At 40.2% G+C, this 26,099-nt stretch overlaps 1 protein-coding gene across 3 annotated transcripts in view; it reads left to right on the top strand.

Moving 5' to 3' along the window:
• Window positions 1-9,491, top strand: part of SLC38A1 (solute carrier family 38 member 1) — a 70,612-nt gene extending 61,121 nt beyond the window's left edge. For 2 of the 3 annotated variants that reach the window (XM_047065243.1, XM_047065242.1), the window contains exons 14-17: window positions 538-656; window positions 1,847-1,988; window positions 2,087-2,184; window positions 3,919-9,491. In XM_047065243.1, the coding sequence (XP_046921199.1) occupies window positions 538-656; window positions 1,847-1,988; window positions 2,087-2,184; window positions 3,919-4,020 (461 nt within the window). In that variant the 3' untranslated portion in view covers window positions 4,021-9,491. Of the gene's footprint in view, window positions 1-537; window positions 657-1,846; window positions 1,989-2,086; window positions 2,185-2,685; window positions 3,891-3,918 lie in introns of those variants that run through there. The other variant, XM_047065244.1, reaches the window with a different exon arrangement.
• The last annotated feature ends 16,608 nt before the right edge of the window (window positions 9,492-26,099 follow it).

Raw genomic sequence — 26,099 nt, 5'->3', positions numbered from 1 at the left:
TAAAGCATTTTAAAACATTTTTTTAAATACTAATTTTTGAGAGAGAGGGAGTGCGTGTGAGTGAGGCAGGGACAGAGAGAGAGGGAGACAGAGGATCTGGCGTGGGCTCTGCACTGAGAGCAGAGAGCCCAACACGGGGCGCAAACCCACAAACCCTAAGATCATGAGCTGAGCCAAAGTCAGACGCCTAACTGACTGAGCCACTCAGGTGCTCCAGAAGGGTTTTGTTCTTCAGCTGTATGTTATTTTTAATCCCAATTCACACCTAGGTTGAATTTAGTATAAATTAAGCATCCCTACACTGTGTAGCTTCTTTCTAGTGATTACTATAAATTCCTTTTGAAGTTACATATGGACAGGTGGAGCATGTCTCACACCGGGGATTTTTCTTTTCAACTTTATAAATTGTTTTAATAGTTATTTCAACACCCAGAACATTGCTTTCCTTGCCCTTTAGTTTATAAATTCTTTGATGTTCAGAAAAACTGTCATTCGGCCATGTGCTTTCTTTCTAATACTCTCTTTTCCTCGGTTTAGAAAATGTGCAATCAGACCTCCTTCACAAGTACCAGAGTAAAGATGACATTCTCATCCTGACAGTGCGGCTGGCTGTAATTGTTGCTGTCATCCTCACAGTGCCGGTGTTATTCTTCACGGTGAGTAAAAGGCCTCGGTGCAATATGAGAAAAGTTGAGGTCTCGCCTTTCCTTCTGTGTTAAGGAGGCTGTTCCAGAGAAAGCCTGCTGCAGGTAACTATCCTGTGTCACTGAAACTGTATCAGGAAAGGACCCCGAGACTCGGTTGAGGCTCTTCAGAAAGAAAGTAGGATCAGTGAGATAGGGTAGCCTTTGATGGAATGAATCTTAATTCTAATTAATCTGTTCCTCCTTTACAGAGAAATGTAGATAGAATGTTTGAATCTTGATTGTCCATGATGAGAGAACATAAAAGGACCAGAAGAGAATACTTAGTCATAGATAAAAACACCCAGGGGTGCCTGGGTGGCTCAGTCGGTTAAGTGTCCAACTTCGGCTCAGGTCATGCATGATCTCATCATGGTTCGTGAGTTTGAGCCCTGTGTTGGGCTCTGTGCTGACAGCTCAGAGCCTGGAGCCTGCTTCGGATTCTACCTCTCCCTCCCTGTCTCTCTCTCTCTCTCTCTCTCTCTCTCTCTCGGCCTCTCCCCCACTTGTGCTCTGTCTCTCTCTCTATCAAAAATAAACAAACATTAAAAAAATTTTTTTTAAAAGTGGGGGGCACCTGGGTGGCTCAGTCGGTTAAGTGTCTGGCTTCAGCTCAGGTCATGATCTCGTGCTTCATGGGTTCAAGCCCCACATCAGGCTCTGTGCTGACAGCTCAGAGCCTGGAGCCTGTCAGATTCTGTGTCTTCCTCTCTCTCTGACCCTCCCCCTCTTGCACTCTGTCTCTCAAAAATGAATAAACATTAAAAAAATATATTTATCAGGGCCCCTGGGTAGCTCAGTCAGTTAAGCTTCTGACTCTTGATTTCGGCTCAGGTCATGACTTCATGGTTCATGAGTTTGAGCCCCTCATGAGGCTCACACCCTCTCCCTCTCTCTCTGCCCCTCCCCCTACTCTCTCTATCTCAAAATAAATAAATAAACTTAAAAAACACACACACACAGAAATTATTCCCCACAAAAGAAAACTACCTATTTATAAATAAAAATACCTGCCTGAAATCAAGACCCCTGGTTGTAATACTGCACAAGGTCTTAGAAAACACTTCACAGATTCCCATGCACCAGTATGTTCGTTTCTGCTGAGAATGTGAGGGTTGCCGGGCCAGAGGCCCTCACAGAGTCTTTGTTTTTTGATTCTGTAGGTTCGTTCATCTTTATTTGAACTGGCTAAGAAAACAAAGTTTAATTTATGTCGTCATGTCTTGGTTACCTTCATACTCTTGGTTATTATCAACTTGTTGGTGATCTTCATACCCTCCATGAAGGATATTTTTGGAGTCGTAGGTATGGCTTTATTTTATGCTCCTCATTCTACAACAGCTGCTTAGAATGCTACAGTTTCACCGTAACAACTTCAAACTTTTTTTTTTCTTATTTTACAGGAGTTACATCTGCTAATATGCTTATTTTCATTCTTCCTTCATCTCTTTATTTAAAAATCACAAGTCAGGATGGAGATAAAGGGACTCAAAGAATTTGGGTATGTCTCATGCCGGCTACTCTAAGTTTTCTGATTAGTTTTTCATTTAAATTTACCAAATTAATAGTCCATCTCCACCACCTAATCCTACTGTTAGTGACCTGAAAAGGGGACACCAGTCCTATAGTTTTCCCCTTTGGGAGATTTAAAATATCACATCAGAATCTTCTCTATTCTCTCAAAATGTGTTACTCTTACTGTGCCTTAGCTTTTGCTCTGAGCTAGGGTTAGGGCCAGCTGTCATCCTATTTCTCTGTAAGGCAATGCTTTGTCTTTATCAAGACAGGAAAGGGAAAGAGACTCAAAGATTTCATGTAGCCCACTGTTTTCTGTAGAATTCCTAGTCATGCAACTCTTTCCGACAACCCAGGGAACATGGGACACCTTAATTAAGGTGGCTGAGTTAGCTTAAAGAGCCTTTTTATGATTTGACAAAAATGCTTTGGAACAACAGACCTGGATTCAGAAACTACCTTTCTATATTGGGATTCTTGTTTCCAGGTCTGGTGAAGTTCAAAGGCATCTTGGAGGTGGTGCACTTGGAGAAAGTGAGGGAAGCAGGGGTGAAGTGGCTGCTACATGAGTACCTTCTGGAGCACCATTTTGTTTGGCCTCGGAGAAGGCTTCTCAGCTGCCCTCCCAAATAGTGTAAGCGCTCCAACTGCACGTATTACAGAGTCAGCAGAGATGTAGGCAGGAGGGATCATCCTTGTACATTTAGGAGAGGCAGCATTGATGCTGATACAGCACCTACCTCCCCAACAGGATTATCCCCGAAGCCATATGTCCCAAACCCTTCTAAACCTTCCCAGTAGGGGTTTCACAAGGACAGAGAAGGAGCAGTCACTTTGGCACAGCAGTAAAATATACTCAGATTAAATCAGAAAATGGTAGAGGCCTGTTGCCCATGAATTCGCTGGGCCTCCCCAACCCTGCTCCCATGTTAAAGCTGGTCATAGGATCTACCAGACAGCATTAGACAAGGGATCCTGTCCATGTGGGGCCCCACTGGGAGTCAGACCAGCTTTCTGACGGTGAAGTCTGTACAACTCCACCATTCACCTTTTCTCCTTCCCTTAGCTCTGTCCTCCAGGCTCCAGTCCAGCCCCTTGGCTCTTCTGTTGCTTTATCCTTCTCCCTGCAAAGCTCTCATTGGACACTTTTAAGGCCAAGCAATTTCTAACCTCATGTTCTTCAGATTCTGGATTTAGTAACCTATCCCCACTCTGGCCTTCCTCAACCCTTAAAATAACTTAGTTGTGGATACTCATTTCCTATTTCACTTGATCAAATCTACTTTGCTCTTATATATCTTTTCCCCCCACTTTTTCAAACAGAAATGTTTGCCTGCCAGCGATAACCTAGGTTGGTTGGTAAAAAGCAACAAAATGACCTGTATGGTTTTAAAGGCCATTTTTCCCTTTTAGTTGTAGTCTGAGTGTGAAAGAAACTGTAAGGATACCCAGTGCGTTACAGAATGGATTCATTCTGAGGTGACCATGAAGTCAAAGAACTAGAGTGGAGAGGATGGCCCTGCATAGCTTAGTCCTCGTTTCCCCATCCTTGGAGAATCAGATCCATACAGCCTTGGAATGATTCTCACAGGTCAGCAATGGCTGTAACAAACCCCAAATACAAGGGGACACAAAAAGAGAGGGAAGGCATTTCTATTTTTTTCCCAGGTGTATGTGGTTGGCTTCACTGAAAATAACCCTTGCCTTTGTGTTGCTCCAGGCTGCCCTCTTCTTGGGCCTGGGGGTGTTGTTTTCCCTGGTCAGCATCCCATTGGTCATCTATGACTGGGCCTGCTCATCAAATAGTGACGAAGGCCACTGAGACCAGCTGAGGACAGGAGACATTTCCAGACCGCTGCTCGGCCATGTCACCCCACATCAGCAATCTTCATCACTTCTTTTGCAAGTTTACAGAAGCAAACAGAAATTCACAAGATACTTAAAATGGAATAACATTTTGGTAGCAAAACAGAAACCAGTTTCTATAATGGTTCCAGTCCCTCTAAGATTTCAGATCAATTTAAGGATTGTGGATATTTTTTTTTTTTTAAGTTTCATGCAATTGTGTATCTCCGTGCTCTTCACAGTTATTTTTCACTCTTCTAACTCTATTTTTTTGTGACTTCCTGGTCCCTTAAAACTTTGAAAACATGATCATCAATCATGTTTATTTATTACACATCCAGATTCTGTAATAATTTTCCTGCCGATGTTCCACTCACATCATCTGTACCTTTTTAGAAAAGAATCTTGAATTGTATATAGTTATTTTGCTTTACAGAAAAAAAAAATGGTTTCATAAGTATTTTGCCTACTTTGGTTAACATAGCACACAGGGATACTTGTAAGAGAGTGACAGGGTGTGTGCCATTGCTGGATCAGAACCTGCCCAATATTTGAGGTGGCTCTGATCACCCGGCAGCCGGGGGCTCTAGCAGTCCAGTGGCCTCATTGGTACTACATCCTGCTTTATGCAGAGACATTCTCCAATGAGTGTTCTCAGCTGGGAAGGGGGTGAGAATGACTTCTTACCTTGGTAAACATATTAAACCACACATTTGGGTTACCTAGCAAGTGAAGTTTTGTTTCTCTCTTGGCAAATTGTGTCAAAGTTACTCTAAGCTGAGTCACCTTCCACTGAGGGAGACCCATGACACCTTTGTAATAAATTGAGAAGCAAGAGTATCCAAAATGCTTAAGAAAATATTCCTCTGATACAAATAACCTTCAACCCTACACCTGTATTGTTGAAAGAAGAAAAAACATTTTCTTAAATTATGAACCCAGCAGCTTTTACTCATGTCCACCAGCTTTTTGCACAGGGAATAATGTGTATCTAGCCAAGGACGATCTAAGAGAAGTAATTCCTGTTTTATATTGGGTACTTTAGGGGGGTCTTTAAAAGATTTGTTTTATATCTATAAATTTAGGTTATTACAAATACAAGATTTTTGTACCTTAAATATAAGCCTCATTCCTATTTCTTCTCCATTAACAATCCACCCAGAGTCTTGAAAAAAAAAACAACAAAACGAAAAAAAGAAAAGAAACATAGCACCCTCAGAAATAGCCTTTGAGAAGAACTTGTGACAAAATCAGTGTACCTTCCTTCCCTCAGATGGGGACTCTGGTGCCTGTGCTGTTTCTTCTTCTTGTCCCTAACCAAGGAGTGGGCCATTACTGCCTGCCTGACGTGACCCACACAGAGGACAGAGTTGCCTCACACTCTTACCCCAGCCCCACTGTCCCCTAAACAGGGTAGAGGGAAAATCCACAGAGACTGAAAAAGAAGAGAGTTGGGGACAAGTCACACAGCTTGGAAAGTTGGGAGAAAGTAAGGAAACCTAGAACCACATGTTCCCTAAGCTGGACAATCACCTGTGATTGGACAGTCTATATCACACAGTAAGAAATGTTTGTGTTCTGTGAGCTGGTCTCTTGAAACAGGATTTGTATTTCATTTATATTCTGGTTGAATTTCTCAAACACCTAAGTTCACCGAGCACGGATTTCTTATCCAGAGATCAGAATCTAACTGCAGACTCTTAGCAGGATTTCCAAGCACGTAGCTCTGAGTTCTGTTCCTCCTTCACTCAAATCCCCAAAGGCCTCTGCTCACCATTCACTGGAAGTAACAAGGAACTGTCCGCTCCCCCTTTACAGACTAATGTCCCATAGAAAAGGCATCATCAAAGTACCTTGTTGTGATCCTCTTTGGGAGGAGGAAAGGTTGTTTCCTGCATTTCCTGGTAGGATCATTATAGCTTTTAATGTAATGCTCCTGAATTACATCCACATTAGGTCAGACAGAGTCCAGGTAATTAGATATGAATGCCTACCTATACACGAATACCTAACCTAGTAAAATCCACAGCCACCTCTGTCCCTTTCAGCAGTATCTTCCATATTGGATGAAAAGCAAAGCAAGTCCTTTGGCCCTTGGAGGCTTGTCTAGAGCACCGAGTAGTGAAATAGCCAGGTAGTGGACTGACCCTCCATAAAAAAATACACAGTTTAGTTTACAAAGCAATATTAGGCTACTTTGTATTTTCCTCATTAATTTATAACAATTTCTTTTACACTCACAAAGTCAGTTTAGAAAATTATCATGAACTCTTGGGATGTGTAGTGGTATTTTTGGATCTCTGGATTTTATGTGTCAGCACAAGGAATTTTTATTATTATTTAAAATATTTATTTAGAGGAGGCACGTTGTTGATGTCTGTGATACCATGGGTTTTTAAAATCTTCTTTGTGTGTGATCTAAGTTCATTATCGACTGAATATAATAGACCCCACTGTTCATTTGTTATATACCGCTGATTAATTACATCATTTGTGTGGGATTAGCTGTCAATGTACTGCAATAATTCTTGTTCAGAATAGTGAACTGGTAGCCAAAAATACATGTATCACAGATGTTAGGTAGAATTTAAACAACAGTCAAGTGCTATAGAAGTTTTTTCTGCTAAATTAGTAGACTAAAGAATATTATACCTTAGCCATTGGGAGCAGCACGTTTTCCTTTGGTAGATAGAACCTTAACACTAGTGAACAGTGCCAGTTTCATACTTTGGATTTAGAACTGTTCTCTAGTTCTTATAACACAATATACTGTAAATCCCTAATTTACTTAACGTTACTTACTGGGAGTGGAGTAGTAAACTGTGTACAGGAAAGAAATCTAGTCTTGTTAAACACGGGCTGTCCCCAATTTATAAGCAGATCATGTTACAAAGCCCTGTTAGTTGGTTGTTTGCAAGCCAGAATGTATTTTCCTCCAGGAACTATGTTATACATGGTGTTTAGGCTCCCAGAGCAGCTAGGAAAGATGATCAGACCCATGGTTTAGCAGAATAGGATAATGTAACATGATTGCTAAAAAGCCTAACCACCAAAAATAATATTGTTTCTAAGGAGTATTTTTTCAGAGTTGCCAAGAATATGTCATTCCTGTGAATGAAGTCTGGACTTCCCACGCCAGCCACACACCAGCTGCTGGGTGGTGGGGGTAGAGCCACCACCAGTTAGTGGTGACCACAGTGGCCTGAAGCAGGGTGTCCAGCACAGGAGGGGGAGAACAAATCCAGGGCCACCAGAGAGCCTGGTGGTAGAAGGAGGATGAAGGAGGATGAGGGGACCTCTTGTGGGCTGGAAACCACCAGGGACGTGCCTCCCCTGCTATCCTTTCTTTTGCCTGGAGTTCTCAGGCTTGGCCTGACTCTTCTGTTCGTAGGACCTGTTGCTCCTATCGTTTGTCTCCTTCCCAGCCCATTACAGAACAGGATGTTGCTGCCCAGCTTCTCCTATATGCCAGTCGTTGAAGCACACAGCACTTTTAATGGGTTTAGTGCTAACAAACCATTGTTTAACTGCCTAGTAATCAGATCGGTGTAAAAAAGCTCTCTGCTGACCTTCCTTCTTTATACTTCCAGACCGTGTTGAGAAAGGTGCACATGGGTAATGGTCATGGGGCTGGGGGTGGACAAGGAGCTGTGGTAAGATTCCTCAGTGTCTCAAGGGACACATGAGACAGTTGCCCTGCAACGGACTTCTTTCTGGAGTTGGACTCAGGCCTCTAAGCCAGTGGTTCTCAAAGTATGGCCCCCAGATGAGCAGCGACAGCATCACCTGAGGCCTTGTCAGAATGCAGGTTCTTGGGCCCCACCCCAGAACTAATGAAATCAGAAGTTGTCAAGGTGGAAACCTTCAGCAGTCTGGGTTTGAATGAGCCCTTTGGGCAATCTTGATGCACATCAAGTTTGAGAGCCACTCCAGGTCACTTTGTCTTTCATTTGTTCTCCCCATTAGTCCTACCTCAGAGTATGTTACCTAGGAAACGCTGGTGCAGGTGTACAATCATAAAGGAAGGCTACCTGCACTCGGGGGTATCTGGGCTGAGGCACACTAAGATTACATTTTTTGAAGCTGCGAAGGAGGTGAGGTGTTTGTGTGTGTGTGTGTGTGTGTGTGTGTATGTGGAGAATGAAAAGAAAACACACTCTGTACATGCATTCTTGGATACTGAATTCGTGTCATGAGTAAGCTCTCCACAGTGTTGGTGTGCGTTGTGTAATGACTCATTCTGTCCCTCTTTTAAATTGAATTCTCTAGAAAGTTCTGCACTTCATAAGCATCTCCAAGCTGCTCAGAAAAGGATGTAGAGCCCAGCTCCATTTCAATAGATCGGAATGCTGAAGGGCACATTTATTGGAGTGGGGAGGAAGTTGATGATAAGATCAGATTTGATTTTATGCCTTAGAGCAAAAGCCATTAGTTTCCCTCAGTTTATCAATGTAAATGGCTTGAGGCTTAGAAAGGGCGGAAGCTTTAAGAATAGAATTCCTCCATTCTGGTTGTGTAAACTTGTAGCTGCTCTCAAAACAAAGAAGGTACAGACTATATCATTTAGCAATGCTAATACATGGTTTTCCTTAGGGATGGCAGATCTGAGAATCCTTTAGCGAAGAACACACTTCCTCTAAAATACACACAGTGGATTATTTATGATGACATAGGGCTTTCAGGTACAAATTGGGAATGGGGTGGCTAACAACTGAAAAATATCACTAAATCTAAAAGGGAAAGTTCTTGAAAATTATAAAATTCACAAGGCTCAGACACTCTCCTTCTTTAGGGTTTTCTCAGAGGAAGGGCTTTGAACTGGGCCTGGCTGTCTACAAGTTTGAATTTGTGTTTTTAAAAGGAAGAATCTATGCAGCTGAGGTTTATTGTAGGAAGTACTTCGTTTGTATGTAAATATGTTGTAAATAAACAGGAGGCTGTATATTTTTTCAGTCGTTGGTCCACACTGAAATAGAAGTCTGCATATCAAGAATCTAGTCTACATATCAAGAATAAATGTTGTCCTAGATATTAGTGGTTTTGTTTGGGAACTAGACAAATTTACATTCTCTCCCAGGTAACATTGTTCTCTCAGTGTAAACTTGGAATCTAAAAATCTTAATTGTTTTAGAAAGCAAAATGTCTGAGAAATAGCTGTATTGATTTCTTATACTGGTATTAAGCTCAGTTATTTAAGAGATAATCCTCTGAGCTACAAATAAGGAATATTTAAACCCAAGTTATTGTCATATAGATATACTCAAAATGACAAATTGTTTCTTCATACTGCTCTTTCACTGTTAACACTGATACCACTATACAGTGTTTATAAAAACAGAAGTTGGGGAGAATTTTTTCCAAAATTGAATTGCTGCATTTCCCAAACTTTGGGATCTTTGAAAGGGGGGAAAACCTGCACATTAACTATGAACACGAATTTGAAGGGGCGGGGGGGGGCGGGGAAGGACCATTTTATCAAGTTTTTGAAAATCTCGCATGTCTGCCTTTCATTTTCAGTGTTGACGCCAACATAGACTGTCTGAAGCCATTTTTACCCAAAACATTTGAATCTTGATCATTGGTACTTAATCCACTCTCCAGAGTCCAGTTGTATTTTAGACTTCATATAAGTCCAATATATGTAGCACACCACAGTTTTATTAATGTAAAAACTTGTAAATGACTTTCAGATGGGTGATAGAAGTGAATGTCACAAGTCACAAAATTTTGCTATTCATGGTTAATCAAATAGTTTATTTTCCCCCCAGGATGTGGTGTAAATAAAGAAATATAAGAAGTTCTGTTCTATAATTGTTCTGTTAACATAGTTTTTAAACATTAAAAATGTGAACTAAAAGTATTTTTGAACTTGCCTTCATTCTTTTGGGATGCAATACTAAAATGGGGGCATTTGGTTGTTGGAGACAGATTTGCACACATTTGTCAGTGTTCTAGAACACTGTATGTTCATGAGAGCTTATATTTACCTCCCCAAACTTAAAGTACTTCTGATAGAAATCTATCTGATTTGAAACATTACATATTTCTCCATTCCTTGTAATCAGAGTAGGTTGAACATAATTCTTTCTTTTTAAACTCAGGTTCTTCTTTATGAATATTAATTTCTGTGCTATGTTGCAATCAAGACTTTAATCTTCCTCTACTCATATTGTAGCCATCACAAAACAGAAACTTCTATTAGTACTTCCATTTCTCCAGGAACTATTAAGACAAAAGCTTCTGCAGCCTGGCCTTTGCTTTGTCCATCACTGACTCCTCCTCTCCATGATCTTAGGAAAGTTTTATCAGACCAGCAACATGGCCAGAGTCTGATACCCAAATTCCTTTTTTGGACAGGGTTACTGCAAAAACAACCTCATATAACTGGGTATGAGGCCCTTCTTGACTCTCCCTGAGCTGCCTGGTTGATAGCCAATTCTGCAGAGCACATGCGGATCTCAAGGTGGAAATCTGGGGCACAGGAGTCCAAGCTGTGCATTCCAATTTAGCTTCATTAACAATAAAGCTGGTATTTTTATGCATATGAGCCTCTTGTCTCTATGTCTTAATTGATCAAAACTCCAAAGGTAAAGGGTGTAAGTCATTATTACTTTTCAAACTCAAGCAGTCGTTAAAAGTATGAACACCCAAAAGGCCATTGAGTGCACGAGCAGGTTTTGTTCTAAATCAAAAGGTCTAATCCACTAGTGGTTTTGATAGTTCTGACTTCTTCCACTATCCATGAATGTCTGCCATTACCGTTCTAGTCTGCTCTGTTTTATATATAATTGTTGGGGTAAGAGTTATTCTCTACCTCCCCTAGGGAATAAACTATGGGTTTACTAACCCTGCAACTCAGAAGACCTATTCACCTACCTTCTGGACCTCTAGTTGTATTCTGTCTGAGTAGGATAGTCTGGAAGGAGTTATGAGGCCCAAATAACTGGGCCAACTTTTTGTATACCAATGTTTTATCTTTAAATGGTTTACATTTTAGACTAATCCAAATTGGCAGGGTAATCTCTTCTTTCTCTATGGGCTCAGTGCAACATCAAAATAACTTGTCAGATTATCAAAGCGTATTATAAAGCTATTGCATTTACAACAGATTTTTACTGATGTGGAAATAAATGACTGGATCATAATAGCACATAAATGGCCCAAATAACATCAGAACAGTGGCCTTTAAATCAATAGGGAAAGTAAGGGTTACTCAATAAATACTGAAAAAAGGACTAGCTTTTAGAAGAAAAGTAAATCTAGGTCCCTGTTTTACCCCTTATATCTAAAGAGCTCAAATATATTTAAGACTTTAAACACAACACATGCATTAAATATGTCTTTTCACAAGTGTAAATCTATGACTCTCATAAAGTGGCCATGTATTGGAAATTTTATTTAGCTCATTATTAATGAAAGAACAAGATGTTTAACAAAATGGTTCAAAGGAGAATTCAAAGAACAGACACATACATAAGCAATCAGGAGCTGAAATGAATTTGCTAATAGATGCAAAACAGGCCTCCACAGTGAAATCAATTGTATCTCCACCAGCAGAATTCTTTTACTTCTCTGGGCAATGCTCATTTCTACATCAATTTTCTGTAATTTACAGGGCTATAAAATAACTTAAAGGCCAAAAAAAAAAAAAAAAAAAAAAAAAGAAAGCAAAATGTGTATAGAATCAGATAACCCAGAAGAGATATCTGGTATACCATCAAAGTATTCCCAGTAATTTTTTTTTTGTGCCCCTTTCAAAGTCTCCAATTTTCCTAACAACTTCTCCTTTTGTGACCATAAAAATCCCAAAGATTATTTTTGGTCATAAAAAAAGGCTGGACTCATTTGGTTTGGCCTGATAATTTTCATAGGTGCAACAAGTATTAATCATATAGGATTCCCTGGTTTTGCTTTGAAAACTGAGAGCCAATGCAGTATTGAACAGCTACTGGAGCCACAGCTAATTGCACTTTTAAAAGTTTCTATTGTTTGCTAGCTCAAGACTTGGGAAGCAAGCCCAAGAAACTCTACCATATTTCACTTGCAGTATCTGTAAATTTGGGTGAATTCCTCTCTACTTGAGTCCCTCAAAAAAGTACCCCCCTACTTCTTACCACCTTTAAGGGCAGTACTGGGCCAGTTTTCCTGGAATGGTTTTGTAGGCATTGGCTCCATAAGCAAAATCAACCTTTGTTCCTTTGAGTTGTTGAACATAACTGATTACATGAGCATCATTCTCAAAAATGACATTCCAAGAAAGGCCATGGTTATACCATCAATTTTTTCCAATTATGTACCAGAAGAAAGGAAAATATTCTTGTTGAACCTATGCAAATAAGTGTATTGCTGTGAAAAAGTAAGGGAACTCAGAGCTTTTTAATTTAGGAGTGGTAAGAAGTTCAGTGAGAGGCAGAAAAAAATTTTAATGTCACTTTACAAAAGCTGAGTCTACTGGATTGTAGATTAAAAATCTCTTAAGAAGAGGAATGGCCTCCTCATATATACAGAAAATAGAGCATTGAAACAGCCTCAACACAACCACAATAAAATTTCCCTCATCAGCTCATTTCATCCTGTGAAATTCTATTCCGTGGGATCTTGGGTTCAGCATTCTGCTCAAGTTGTCCGCTTCTGGAATAGAGTCCTGGATGTCCACGCTCCTGCCACAGGTACAGACTGAAAGTTGTCAAAGCTGTGGCTGCTCAAGCTTGTACCCAAGGGTCTACTCTTTGAAGCATCAATAATTTAATGTACTTGGTACAGTCCAACTCCATGAGATTCTGGGGGAGTCTGTCTTTGCTTGAGAACCAGATTTTGGCCTGTAGTTAGTTACAGAACTTCAGGCAAAGTTTCAGGAAGCAGAAACCTATTTGATAATGAGACTGAATGCTATGGCTAACATACTATGATAATTAATGGGCATCCATTCTATCATAGGTATTCCTCCACATCACCTTGAAAAGCCGGGCAATGTGCCACTGAAAGATCATTCAGTAATCTTTTTTACTCATTTCAAGGTCTTTCACAATTTTCCTGGCACTATCATTCTGTATCTCATATATATAAAATCTTAGAAGAAGGGAAGGCCTTTCTTGGTACAAAACACAAGAGTCACAAAGGAAGTAACTGACTAATAAATATTTTAAAACTCTCTACGATTATAAAAGTGCCAAAATGCAAAAACAAAAACAAAAACAAAAATCCCAGATTAGAGGTGAAACACATTCGCCACACATATGCTGCACTAGGTAAGACGTCTTTCAAGTTTAAGGTCAAAATTATTCAAAATATTCCCTCCGTCAAATTACCAGATTATTCAACATCTCTTTCTTGATATTCCTACCTCCAAATTGTCTAAAAACCCTTGAGGCATTTGATCCCAGAGTTGCCTGTTTCCAAATTCCAGGCAAAAGAGAACTGGTGAATTTAATCCGTTCACATCAGGCCCCTTTCCCCACTGCAGTGCAGCTTCTGTTGCTGCCACATGGGGTCACTGTTGAACACCAGCACTGCACAGTTTGTTACATGTGTCTACTGCAACAATGGTGCCCTCACAGGTCACCTTCCATCACCTCATAGGAAGGAGGAAGGATGGTTTTAATCCATGCAGTGCTATGGTGGCTGTCACCTTGAGAGCTCAAGCAATGAATAGCTCCTCAGTTTGCCAGAAATCTCCTCCCAGTTCATGCCTTCCAGGCCATCTGGCTCAAAAGGGGCTCCAATTAGAGCTGCTCACTGTATCAGAGCCAACCCTTCCCCTTTCAGAATCCATGGGCATTTAAACCTGATATTGATCTCAGGTCTCAATTCCAAATGTTCCTTATGGTGAGTTTCCCTTTGAGACTCTTAGGACTGTTTCCTGCCCCTTCTGAGACCATCTCAATCTATAAGAGGGGTTTGAAAACTAGTGAAACTCAAAAGGGAAGGAATTGGGTAGAAGATACAACACTATCTTCCCAGGAGGTTTCCTGGTGCCTCTGCAAATTTGCCTGACCCTTTCAACAGTTCCTGTGTCAACACACCAAGGGATGTGTGGTTTTGGACAGTCATAGTTAAACCACAAAATGTTCCAGTTACATCTTTCCCTAGGGGTGATGCCTGCCAGTTTGGCTCCTATATAGAACTTAAGAAGGGCCATTCAGTTGAGTCTTCCTTGTTTAAAAGTGACTAAATTGTCTTCAAAAAGAAGTACTGAGAAGCTTCTTAAGGTTCTGCCCACACAATCCTTGACTACACAGCATAGAGCTAATCTCCTTAATAAATCAAGTTTTAAAAATCACTAAGAAAAAAGCAATTTAAAGCCCAGTAGAAAAATGGGATCCACAGATATAAAAAGCTGACAGAAAAAGAAACACTTGAAAAGATGTTCAATCTAACAGTCTAAGTCATAGGTAAACAGATGGAAATTAGAGGGGGCACCTGAGTGGCTCAGTTGGTTAAATGTCCAACTTCAGCTCAGGTCATGATCTCACACTCATGGGTTTGAGCCCCACGTCGGGCTCTGTGCTGACAGCTCAGAGCCTGGGGCCTGGTTTGGATTCTGTGTCTCCCTCTCTCTGTGTATCTCCCCTGCTCTCTCTCTGTCTCTAAAATAAACAAACATTTTAAAAAGTTTATATCAAATCAATGAAAGTTAGAACATCTGTGTATGCCTTTTAAAATTATTCCTTTCATATTGGCAAAAATCAAAACAGTTGCTCTTATAGTTCTGGTAAGGATTTAAGAAACATCCATTTTCATATTTGGCCAATGGGAGTGTAAACTGCTACAACTTTTTTGGAGAGAAACTTGGCAAAATCTATTAATATTGTAAATGCTCTTAACTTTTGCCCTATCAATTCTGTCTGTGAATTTTTCTAACTCAGAAGGTACAAAAATATGTGAACAATATACTGTCAGATTCTCTTCCTCTCTCTTTATCTCAATTCATACTCCGGTCTTTCTTCTACTGTTTCTGTTGTCCTTTATTCTGTTTCTTCATCTCTTCTCTTAATAAGCCCTAGGACAGTCCGTATGTTAACATTCCCCCCAAATAAACCCAGCCCCCAGCCCTTATTTTCCATACTCAGACTCCCAGTTAGCTTAGCTCCATATCATAGATAGAAACTGGAGACATTTCCTGGCCTTATGCATCAGAAAATTTTTGTTGGTAGATCCCTGCTCAACCACAGCTTGGCTCTTCATAGCCAGTTCCAAAATGGTGGTGGGTAGGGTTTTATGTATTTTATGAATTTAGGATAGCTTTTAAAAAATAATTATGCCAGGGTTCTTCTTCAGACCAATTAAATTATAATCTCTAGTGGCACGGCCAGAAATGTTTTAAAAACTACCCCCAAATTTAAAAATAAGACAAAGGAAGGATATAATATTGGACCAGGACATTATTTACCAATCCCACCCATACATTATTTAATCATCTAGAGGAATGTACTTTTTTTTTTAACTATTATTTTTTTTAACATTTATTCATTTTTGAGAGACAGATAGAGAGCACGAGCAGGGGAGGGGCAGAGAGAGAGGAAGACACAGAATCTGAAACAGGCTCCAGGTTGTTAACACAGAACCCAATGTGGGGCTCGAACTCACCAGCTGTGAGATCCTGCCCTGAGCCAAAGGTGGACCCTTAACAGACTGAGCCACCCAGGCGCCCCTAGAGGAATGTACTTTTGTTTGATGCACTGTTTACTATTGACTAAAGGCCCAGGTTTTGTGATAAACCTATATGTTGTGATATTACATATTGTAATACTTAAATATAATATGTAATTACATATTTACATATGTGGTTTGTAATATGTAATAACATAATTACATATATGTTTTTATGTAAATATTACATGTTAGGATGTGTACTTTGCATGTTAAATGTTTACTTCTCGTTTTTTGTCTAATAGAGGTGCAAATGATTTTGTCCAAGTGAAATACAACCTCAAAACCTTAGTATCTACTTTAGCAATCTTATTCTATCACCCCTTTTAAAAGGCCAATAAACAATCAGTTCCTCAAAATGCCCCTTAAATTGGTTTCACCATCTTACTCCAGGTTGGCTGTGTGTTACCTTTGGCTTATTATGTTTTTTTTTTTTCAAAAAAATTTTTTTTTTCAACGTTTATTTATTTTTGGGACAGAGAGAGACAGAGCATGAATGGGGGAGGGGCAGAGAGAGAGGGAGACACAGAATTGGAAACAGGCTCCAGGCTCCGAGCCATCAGCCCAGAGCCCGACGCGGGGCTTGAACTCAAGAACCGCGAGATCGTGACCTGGCTGAAGTCGGACGCTTAACCGACTGCGCCACCCAGGCGCCCCTGGCTTATTATGTTTTTTAAGGAAACTATCCGAAGGATGTGAAATTCCTATCTCTGTTGTGATATTTTATATTGCCATACTCACTATCCCCTAGCATAGGTTATTTTTTTTTTAAGGATTTTTTTAAAATTTATTTGAGAGAGAGCATGTGTGCACACACACACACATGTGCTGAGAGAGACAGAGAGAGAGAGAGAGAGAGAGAGAGAGAGAGAGAGGGAGAGAGAGAATCCCAAGCAGGCTCCACGCTGTCAGCATAGAGCGCCACTTGGGGCTCAATCCCATGACTGAGGGATCATGACCTGAGCCAAAATCAAGAGTCAGACACTTAACCGACTAAGCCACCCAGACCAGCATTGCTTCTTTTATATCTTTGATTCTCAGCCTTTTATTCATAATATGAACACTCCGAACACAGAATAAATTGATACATTCTTTGGGGGCAAGATATATGCAGACAAATATTGCAATTCCAATTTTTAAACATAAGCAGCCAAACAAAGCATGTCTGAGAGCAGGATAGGTTCTTGACCACTAGTGGGTGCCTTTTTCCTCAGTCAGGCAACTGGCAACCAAGTCTGCATGAACTTGGATATCGGGCATCAGAGAAAGTATTATATACTGTCTATACCTTTTGAAAAGACAGCTCTTCTAAGTACTTAAAAAAAAAAAGCTGTCTTTTCTGCTAGAGAAGCATCTTGCTTTCACTCTTCAAACATCTAAGTTGATGTTTGAGGCAAAGGTTTATTTTCCTGTGGAAGCGTGATGGTTCGGAAGTGCATGAAAGGAAAAGAGTGAGATATACTTTCCACTAATAGTTTTCAAAGACTCCTATGGCAGTCAAATGATGTCTTTATCCTGGACCTTTTTTCTCTCAGAGATTTTCAGTGGAGTCCGTTCTGTGATCTGTATGCCTTAGGATTTAGCATTTCCTCCCTTCCTACAGCACTTGACCAATGATGACATAAGGTGTCACTGACGTTAAGGTGTGAGCTAAATAGCGCAGCAAACTTGCCCTGATGGGGCCAACATGGAGGTGTGCCTCCTGTCTGCAGAACTCTCCTGTGCCATGGTGCCTGTTTCCCCTCAGACTTGATACTAGATGTTTCCTTGCTTAGTTCCATCCCTTCCCAGCCCCACTTTTGTAGCTCTTCTTAGGAACACTCCCCAATAAATAACTTCTACACAAATCAGCCTCAAGATTTGCTTCTGGGGAACCCAACCTAAGACACTAAGCTTGCCTGGGCCTACAGTGTGTAAAACATATTTGAAATAATCACTTCCCCCATATCATTGTGAGCTTTCTTGACAAATCAAAATCCTGGGGGGGCTATTTGTTTTGTTTTCGTTTTGGGGGGAAGAATTCAGGCCTTAGATAAGTCCTGTGAAGCCATCTCACCTTTGCTGAAAGACAAACAAACAAACAAACAATCCTCCTTCTGGAATAAAATGTCCTTATCAATTTTCCAAGATTCTTTCTCTGAATGGGATAACCACAAAACAAGCCACAGGACAGCACATTCTGTCAAGTAGGGTCCATTCAAATGAGGGTGGGATTTCTAATCGCTCTCTGGGATCCCACCTGGTTGCCCTCTCAGACTACCCTGAAAACATTCCCAGGCCATTTGAAAATTCTCTTTTCAAATAATGCTCTCAGGAGACAATCACTGCAGCATTTGTGTGTGCAAATGGCAAATACTGTACTACCTTCAAATTTGAAATGACCAACTAATATCCATCATTGGTTAGTAAGTCACGTCATGTCATTATCTGTTCGACATCCTCCAATTGGCTTCCCATACCACTCACAGAAAAAGCTAAATCCTTTATTTACATGGTTTTCCCATGATCTCTTCCTCCCTACCACCCCCACCCCAAAATGATCTTCTTAGTCCCTGAATATACCAAGCATACTGACCTCAGAGCATTTGCACTTGCTGTTCTTTCTCCTGTCACACTATTCCCACAGTTATCCACATGGCAGTTAGCCTCACTGCCTTCAGTTCTCCTCCCAAATACCACTTATCCCTAAGACCTTCTCTGACCATTCTACAACAGACAGCAGCTCACCTACCTACAGCACTCACTCATACCTCACTTCCAATACCCCTTATTTTGTTTTATTTTTGTTGCTAGAACCCTTATTTCCATCTGAAATGTGTTAGGTAGCTTGTTTATTTGTATATTTCTAGCTAGAATTTAACTCTGTCAGAGCAGGGTCTATGTGTATTTTCTTCACTGCTATATTCCCCAGTACCTGGAACAGGGTAGGTGTTCAAAACATATTTGTTGAATGAGTGAATGAATAAATAAAAGGGATTACATTAAGTTACTTTCCCTCTGTAAGTGGAATAATTAGATGCAGGATTCAACATCATGTTCCCAGACTTGTTTTTCTTCCCTTTTTTAATTTTCTTTTTGAGTTTTTATTTTAATTCCCCTTAGTTAATGTACAGTGTTATATTAGTTTCAAGTGTACAAAATAGCAATTAAAAGCCTTTAAAATTTTTTAGTTTAATTTTAAGATGTTTTTCTTTATAAGGGTTTTAAAAACTTATAAACCCCTCCTTGCAACAAGTCAAACATTACAGAGATGTATTAAGAAATGGTTAATGACAGGTGCCTGGGTGGCTCAGTATGACTCTTGATTTTGAGTCAAGTGTCTGACTCTTGATTTTGGCTCAGGTCATGATCTCACAATTCAGGAGTTGAAGGCCCGCACAGGGTTCTGTGCTGACAGGACAGAGTCTGCTTGGGATTCTCTGTCTCCCTCTCTCACTTCCCCTTCCCAGATTGTGCCCTCTTTCTTTCTCTAAATAAATAAAATAAATAAAATAAAATAAAATAAAAAAGAAATGGTTAATGAATCTCTCTCCCTCTTCCTCTGCCCCTTCCCTGCTCATGCTCACTTATGGGTGCACACTCTCTTTATCTCTCTCTAAAGAAAAATAAATCAAATCAACTCAAAATTTTTAAATGGGTAATAATCTTCTCATAATCCCACACCTTGAGGTAGCCAAAATTATCACCTTTATTCCCTATGCTCATACAGATGTACATAGATGTAGGACTGGCTTTGTTTGTTTCCTTTTGGAACACTAGATTGATATACTAAACATCCAAAATATGACTTTCAGTATGGTGGTTGGACACACGGATTCTGAAGTCAGACTGCGTGGATTCAAATTTATCAGATCTGAAAGCTCAGACATGTTACTTTAGTATCTTAATGCCTGATTTTGCCTTTGTAAAATGGAAGTAATAACAGAACCTCTCCAGAGAATTGCTGTGAGGATTAACTGACTTAATTAAAATAGAAACAGAAACTCACAATAGTATACATCATAATGTAAATGCTAAGCAAATTATCTAGTTTGTTCCCCATTTAACAATAGATCTTGGATATCTCTCCAACACAGTACCTACAGATTAAACTCCTTCTATGAATAGGTACATTAGCATTCCCTGGTATGAATTAGCCAGGGATGTGTATTTTTTCAATCTTTTTCCTAAGATAGACATAAGATTTTTACAGTATATATGCTACAATAAATATCCATGACTGTAGGACCTTATAAATTGGTGTATTATTTCTCTAGGATAAAAATCCCAAAGCTAAGATTGCTGGACCAAAAGGTCTGTTACTGAATTTTAATAGAAATTACCAAATTACTTTCTAAACTATTAGTAGTAATCCACACACCCACAAATCATATACAATCTGCCCCTTTTTCGGCCTCTTCACTAGAAATGGAAGTTGTGCCACTTTGAAAGTTTTTGTCAAGTGATGACCAAAAAATGGGATGTTGCTTTTATTTTATTTTAAATTGCTAAACTACCAATGAAATTGATCATTGTCCTCATACATTTTTAAAAAAAAATTTTTTTTTTCAACGTTTATTTATTTTTGGGACAGAGAGAGACAGAGCATGAACGGGCGAGGGGCAGAGAGAGAGGGAGACACAGAATCGGAAACAGGCTCCAGGCTCTGAGCCATCAGCCCAGAGCCTGACGCGGGGCTCGAACTCACGGAACGCGAGATCGTGACCTGGCTGAAGTCGGACGCTTAACCGACTGCGCCACCCAGGCGCCCCTGTCCTCATACATTTATTGCCCTTTTCTTTCTTTTTTTTTTAAAGTTTACCTTTCCATTTTGAAAAAGGGTGCATGACCAAGGGGAGGGGCAGAGACAGAGGGAGAGAGAAATCCCAAGCAAGGTTCGACCTGTCAGTACAGATCCCAATGCAGGGTTCCATCCCACAAACCATGAGATCAGGACCTGTGTGGAAATCAAGCATATACTTAACCGACTGAGCCACTCAGGTCCCCCTATTCATTGCCATTTTCATTTCCTTTCTTATGAAATGCCTATTCAAATTCTTTATCCATTGTCCAATAGGATTGTTTGTCTTTTTCTTATTAATTTGTGTAAAAGGGACAAAGGAATGCTTTGTTCACAGCATGTGTTGTAAAATATTAATTTTTCCCCAGTCTATCATGTTTGTTTTGGGACTTTATGATATCTGGAATCCTTTTTTTTTTTTTTTTTTTTTTTTTTTTTGCTTTCACACAGTCAAATAAAGCTACCTTTACTGTATGGGTTTTGGTTTTCCTGTTTCTATATTTATAGTCTTTATAAGAAATTCTCTCTTAGTAGTAATAAACATATCCTCCTAATTCCATTTAACATGTTTATCATTTTATTTATAATATTCAAGGTTTTAATCCATCTGTAGTATATTTGTGTATGTGAGGTGGGACTAGAACTTTTCTTATAGATGAATATGTAATTAACTCAGCACCATTTATTATATAAACCACGATTTGTCCATTTTTTATGAAGTTTCTGTATTTGGATCTGTTTCTGGACTCTATTCTTCCTATCAATGTTTGTAGTCCTGTGCTAAAATTTTCTGAATTACAGTCTTTTTTTAATTTTTATTTTTTGGTTTTCAATTGACTTAATGTACTTTTTTTAAAAAATGTCTATTTATATCAAGAGAAAGAGAGCACAACTAGGGGAGGGGCAGAGAGAGAGGGAGAGGGAGAGAGAACTGAAGGCAGGTTTTGTGCTGTCAGTGCTGAGCCCCCAACACAGGGCTCGATCTTAGGAACCATGAGATCATGACCTGAGCCAAAACCAAGAGGTGGGACACTTAACCGCCTGAGCCACCCAGGTGCCCCTCTTTATTGTGTTGTAATTGACAAAATGGTAGGATATTTAAAGTGTACGACATGATGATTTGATACGTATATACTTTGCGCAAGGGGTCCTCCCATCTAGTTAATTAACACAACCATCAACTCACATATTTATCTTTTTGTTGTTGTTGAAAATATTTAATTTCTACTCTCTTAGCAAATTTTAATTACACAATACAGTGTTAACTACAGTCACAGTTGTTTCATATTGTATTTTAATAACCAGTGAGGCATGCCCCCTCAGTCCTTCTTTTAAAAACATTATTGGATGGGGCGCCTGGGTGGCTCAGTCGGTTTAGTGTCCGACTTTGGCTCAGTTCATTATCTCTCAGTCTGTGAGTTCAAGCCCTGCTTTGGGCTCTGTGCTGACGGCTTGGAGCCTGGAGCCTATTTCAGATTCTGTATCTCCCTCTCTCTCTGCCCCTCCCCTGCTCTCACTCTAGCGCACTCTCTCTCTCTCAAAAATAAATAAACATTAAAAATATTTAAAAAGAAAGAAAAAAATAAAAACATTATTGGTCACTTTTAGATTCTATTTTCACTCTAAATTATTTTGCCCAGCTTTTTAAAAACTTACTGGGATTCAACCTGGAATGCCAATACTTGACTCTTATTTATTTGGGAAGAATAGACATTTTTCTTATAGTAAGTCTCCCTCCCACCCAGAACAAAAATATCTCCCAATTCATGTGAATCTTATTTTGTATCTTTCAGCAGGATTTTCTAGTCTGCCTCATATAGGTCCTGTACCATCCTTTTTAAAAAAGTTAATTCCTAAGAATTTTATACTCCTTGTCACTATTTTAAACTGAGTATTTTTCTGTCCTTATTTCTGATTATTAGCAGACTCCAGATGCTTTGTTTTATTATGTCAGTTAGAAGCACCTCATTCCCAGCATTGTCAAATTATCACTGACATTTTTTTTTTCTTTTTAGCATTATCATTATTCTAGATCTGAAAATCTATAGTACATTTGGTAAGCTATTTCTGCTTTATATTACGTGCTTTATATATAACTCATATGATTTTCCTTTACCAGAAAGGTTTCACATAGTGCTTAGTTTTTAGCCATGGACTAAAGGAATGTTATGTGATCCAAATATTTATGAGAAAGATTTCTAGGTGTGGAGGATTTGGAGCTGGATCTAGGATTCCTCTGAAAAAGACTGTTATGTGTTTAGTACCTGCCATTTTTCCTGTGTCCATTTATAGATCCCCCCTTTGGTAGTATTTCTTAACTCAGTCCTCCGACTCAAGTTATAAAATGGCCTGGTAGCATTCTGAACAGGCAGGGAGGTTAAGAGGTTCTGCGTGAGGATAGGCTCTTGAGGGAACACACCCAGCTGTCAAAACTGACTCTGAAGGTTTGGGGAGGTGAGGGAGGCCCAGAAGGAGTGTTGTACCAGTTTCAGTCATGATCAGCTATCTGTCAAAGTGACGGAGTCCAAGAGGAAAGTGGCTAGGTTCCTCCTAGTGGTGCAACTCTACAACAGGAAATCAGAAGTGATTCCCAGGTCAGGACAACTATGGGCATTGGCCAGGAAACTTTCCAAAGAAAACAGAGCCAGAGTCAACTGTCCTGGACTTCAGGGCAAGTCTCCAAGAAGGGACCAGAGTACTAAACAGGGTACTGGTTGGAACTTAGAAACCAGTACTTAGGCAAAAACAGGTGACACTGGTTGAGGCAGCAAGCAGGCAGAGCAACAGGAGGACCTCGCTGTCATAGCTGATAATACCAAGCAGTGGTCTGGGAGTAGCTCTTGAGCCCAGTGGCCAATATAACGCCAGATCCCAGGTCTGACCTCTTAGTTCCTTGACATCCCCACCCTTGATGACTTCGTCTTTCACCCTACCCTAACCACTCACTCACAGCACAATATCCAGACCATCTCCTTGTCAATACCTGCAATACCTCCATGATCTCACTTTTGACCTTTTTGAACGCCACCCACCTTCTACCTTTACTTCCTGTCTTTACTCCTTCTATTACCTGGAGGCCAGCTATCTTTTACTCTCACTGATGGCAATTCCTCTGTATTCTCACCATTCCTCATGCCCTTGATGTCCTCCTTTCCCTCTTTACCCATCTGAATTCCATAGGCAACTCTTAAAATCACTCCCTTGCATATTGGCTTGACTCACTTGCCCCTCTCTTAGTCCAGTGCACTCATTCAGCGAAAGCACAACTCTGGTCCAGCTGTGTTTGCTCCTCCAGATCCACTCTCCATCCTTCTCCACTCTGCTCTGTCTGTTAAGAGCTGCCCTTTACAGATGGGTCCACGAGGCTCCTTTACCCTTTAGCTACCAGTTAGGTTCAGCCAATGAGAGGTGCCAGCAGGAAAGGGGAGGAGAAAAAGGAGAAGAGGTATTAATCCTCTGCTCCCTCCAGGTCAGGCTGCAGTTCAGCAGTGGCTGTGTTGCTCTAAGGTCGCATCCCTGGGTTGACAGGTCCTTCTGCTGCAACTGCACCTCTCACAGGGTTCAGATAACTACTCATCTCTTGCCCTTTCAGCCTGGAGGTGGTAATGGCTTCCTACTGTTGTTAACCCTGAGGTGCTGCACCACCCTTGCTGATTTCCTTCACATTGCTGGAGCCTTTGAAAACTGTCCCTCCGTTACATTTTCTTCAATCAACTCCTCTTGAAAGTGCCTTCCCTTTTCCCCCTGGGTTAAACCCAATCATCAGCCTATTCTGTGCCTACACCTGTGTAGCTAAATATGACTGGAGAAAAACCACAAACTCCTGACAAGTTGTACTTTAACTTCATACCCAGAAACCACAACTGGGCCCCTGACACCTACAGGCAATCATACCATATATGTCAAGATCACTCATTCTCCCGCTCAGATAACATTTTCACACCTTCTCTTCTTTTCTTAAACCCCAAAAACCTCATCCTCATCTTCATTCTTAACAGATGGTTTTATTTCCTACTTCACTGAGAAAATGGAAGTATCAGAAGAGAACTTCCCCAAACTCATACCATCTCATGTGCCCAAATGGCATCATCTCCTACATGCTTGGCTTTCCTGCCCATTACCATAGATGAACTACGTGAACTCTCTTACAAAGCCAGTCCCTCTGGCTTTGGGATTCCTACTCCTTTCATCTAATCAAGGATGTTACTCTAGCAATTTTACTTTGTCTCACCCACACTTCAACCCATTTCTCTCTATTGGATCGTTCTTATTAGTCATATAGGCATATTTATATTTCTCCCACTTGAAAACAATGGTGATAACAACACCTCTCTTAACCCCATATGAGCTCCTACCTCATTTATTTTCCTTTCCATTTGTAGCAGGATTCCTAGAAAGAATTGTGTATATTTATTTGTCTCCACTTTTCTTACTTTTATTCCATTTGAACCCCCTCCAATCAGGTTTTACCCCCATTACTCTGCAGAAATTGCTTTCAGCAGCATTATCAATGACCTTCATGTGGTTAATTACAATGGTCAGACCTCAGACCTTGACCCGTTAGCAGCTTATGGTGCTCTCTCTCTGTTAATATTCTCCTGGCATACCACATTTTCTCATTGTGTCCTATCTCTCTGATTGCTTCCTTTCTGTTGCTGTTTGCTTTGCTTAGTTTATCCTCTTAATGTTTGAATTCCCCAAAGCTCAGAATTTGAACCTCTTCTTTATCTTTATCTTGATAATTTAAATCAGTCCCATGTCTTTAAATAAAAACTATATGCTAATGATTTCCATATTTCCATTGCTCTTGAACTCCAAGCTCAAGAACTCGAGTGCCTACTCAAAGTCTCCACTTGGAGGTCTGACATTTCCAAAACAAACCTCTTCATTTCTCCCTGTTCCCTAAACTTGCTCCATGTCAGCCCTCCTACCCATAGCCCTCCCTGCCTCAGCTGATGTCAACTCCAGTCTTCTAGCAACTGGCAGAAAACAGTTGACGTTTTTCTTGACTTTCCCTACCATTATCTCTTATTTTGTCTCCTTCTATTAGCCTCTTATTCAATCTGTTCCAGTGACACTGGCTTCCTGACGATTCTTTGAGCAGGCCAGGCACACCCCTGCCATAGGGTCTTTGCCCTAGCTCATCCCTCTGACTACAGTGCTTTCCTCACAAATATCCTTTAACTCCCTCCCATCCTTTAATCCTTGCACAATTCTCAATTTCTCAATAAGGCTGACCCACATCACTCCATGCAAAACATGTGAAAACACACAGACATACACACACATGTGCGAACCTCCTGCTCTACTTTTTCATTTTTTCATAGCACTTATTGCCTTAATTATGTTGTTTGCTGTCTGTCTCCTGTACTGGAATATAAACTCTACAAGATTAGCGATCTTTCTGCTGGGTTCACTATGTATCCCAAATGTTTAGAACAATGCCTAGCACATAGTAGGCAGTCAGATATTGAGTAGGCACTCATATGTTGTTGAATGAATTGAAAGTGATTTAAAAACTAATCCTGCTGGTTTAGAGTAGGAACCTAAATCTGTTAACATCCTGCTTATTTCAGACAAAATGGGATCGGGAACTGGGCCAGGTCAGAGCTTATAGATGAAGTCTA

The sequence above is a fragment of the Lynx rufus genome, unplaced genomic scaffold, assembly GCF_022079265.1.
Source record: "Lynx rufus isolate CCGP_SWC_20201006 ecotype Redwood Valley unplaced genomic scaffold, mLynRuf1.p SCAF_7, whole genome shotgun sequence".
Classification (NCBI taxonomy): domain Eukaryota; kingdom Metazoa; phylum Chordata; class Mammalia; order Carnivora; family Felidae; genus Lynx; species Lynx rufus.
Note: the sequence above shows the minus strand (reverse complement) of the source record. Positions and strands in the feature narration are given on the sequence as shown.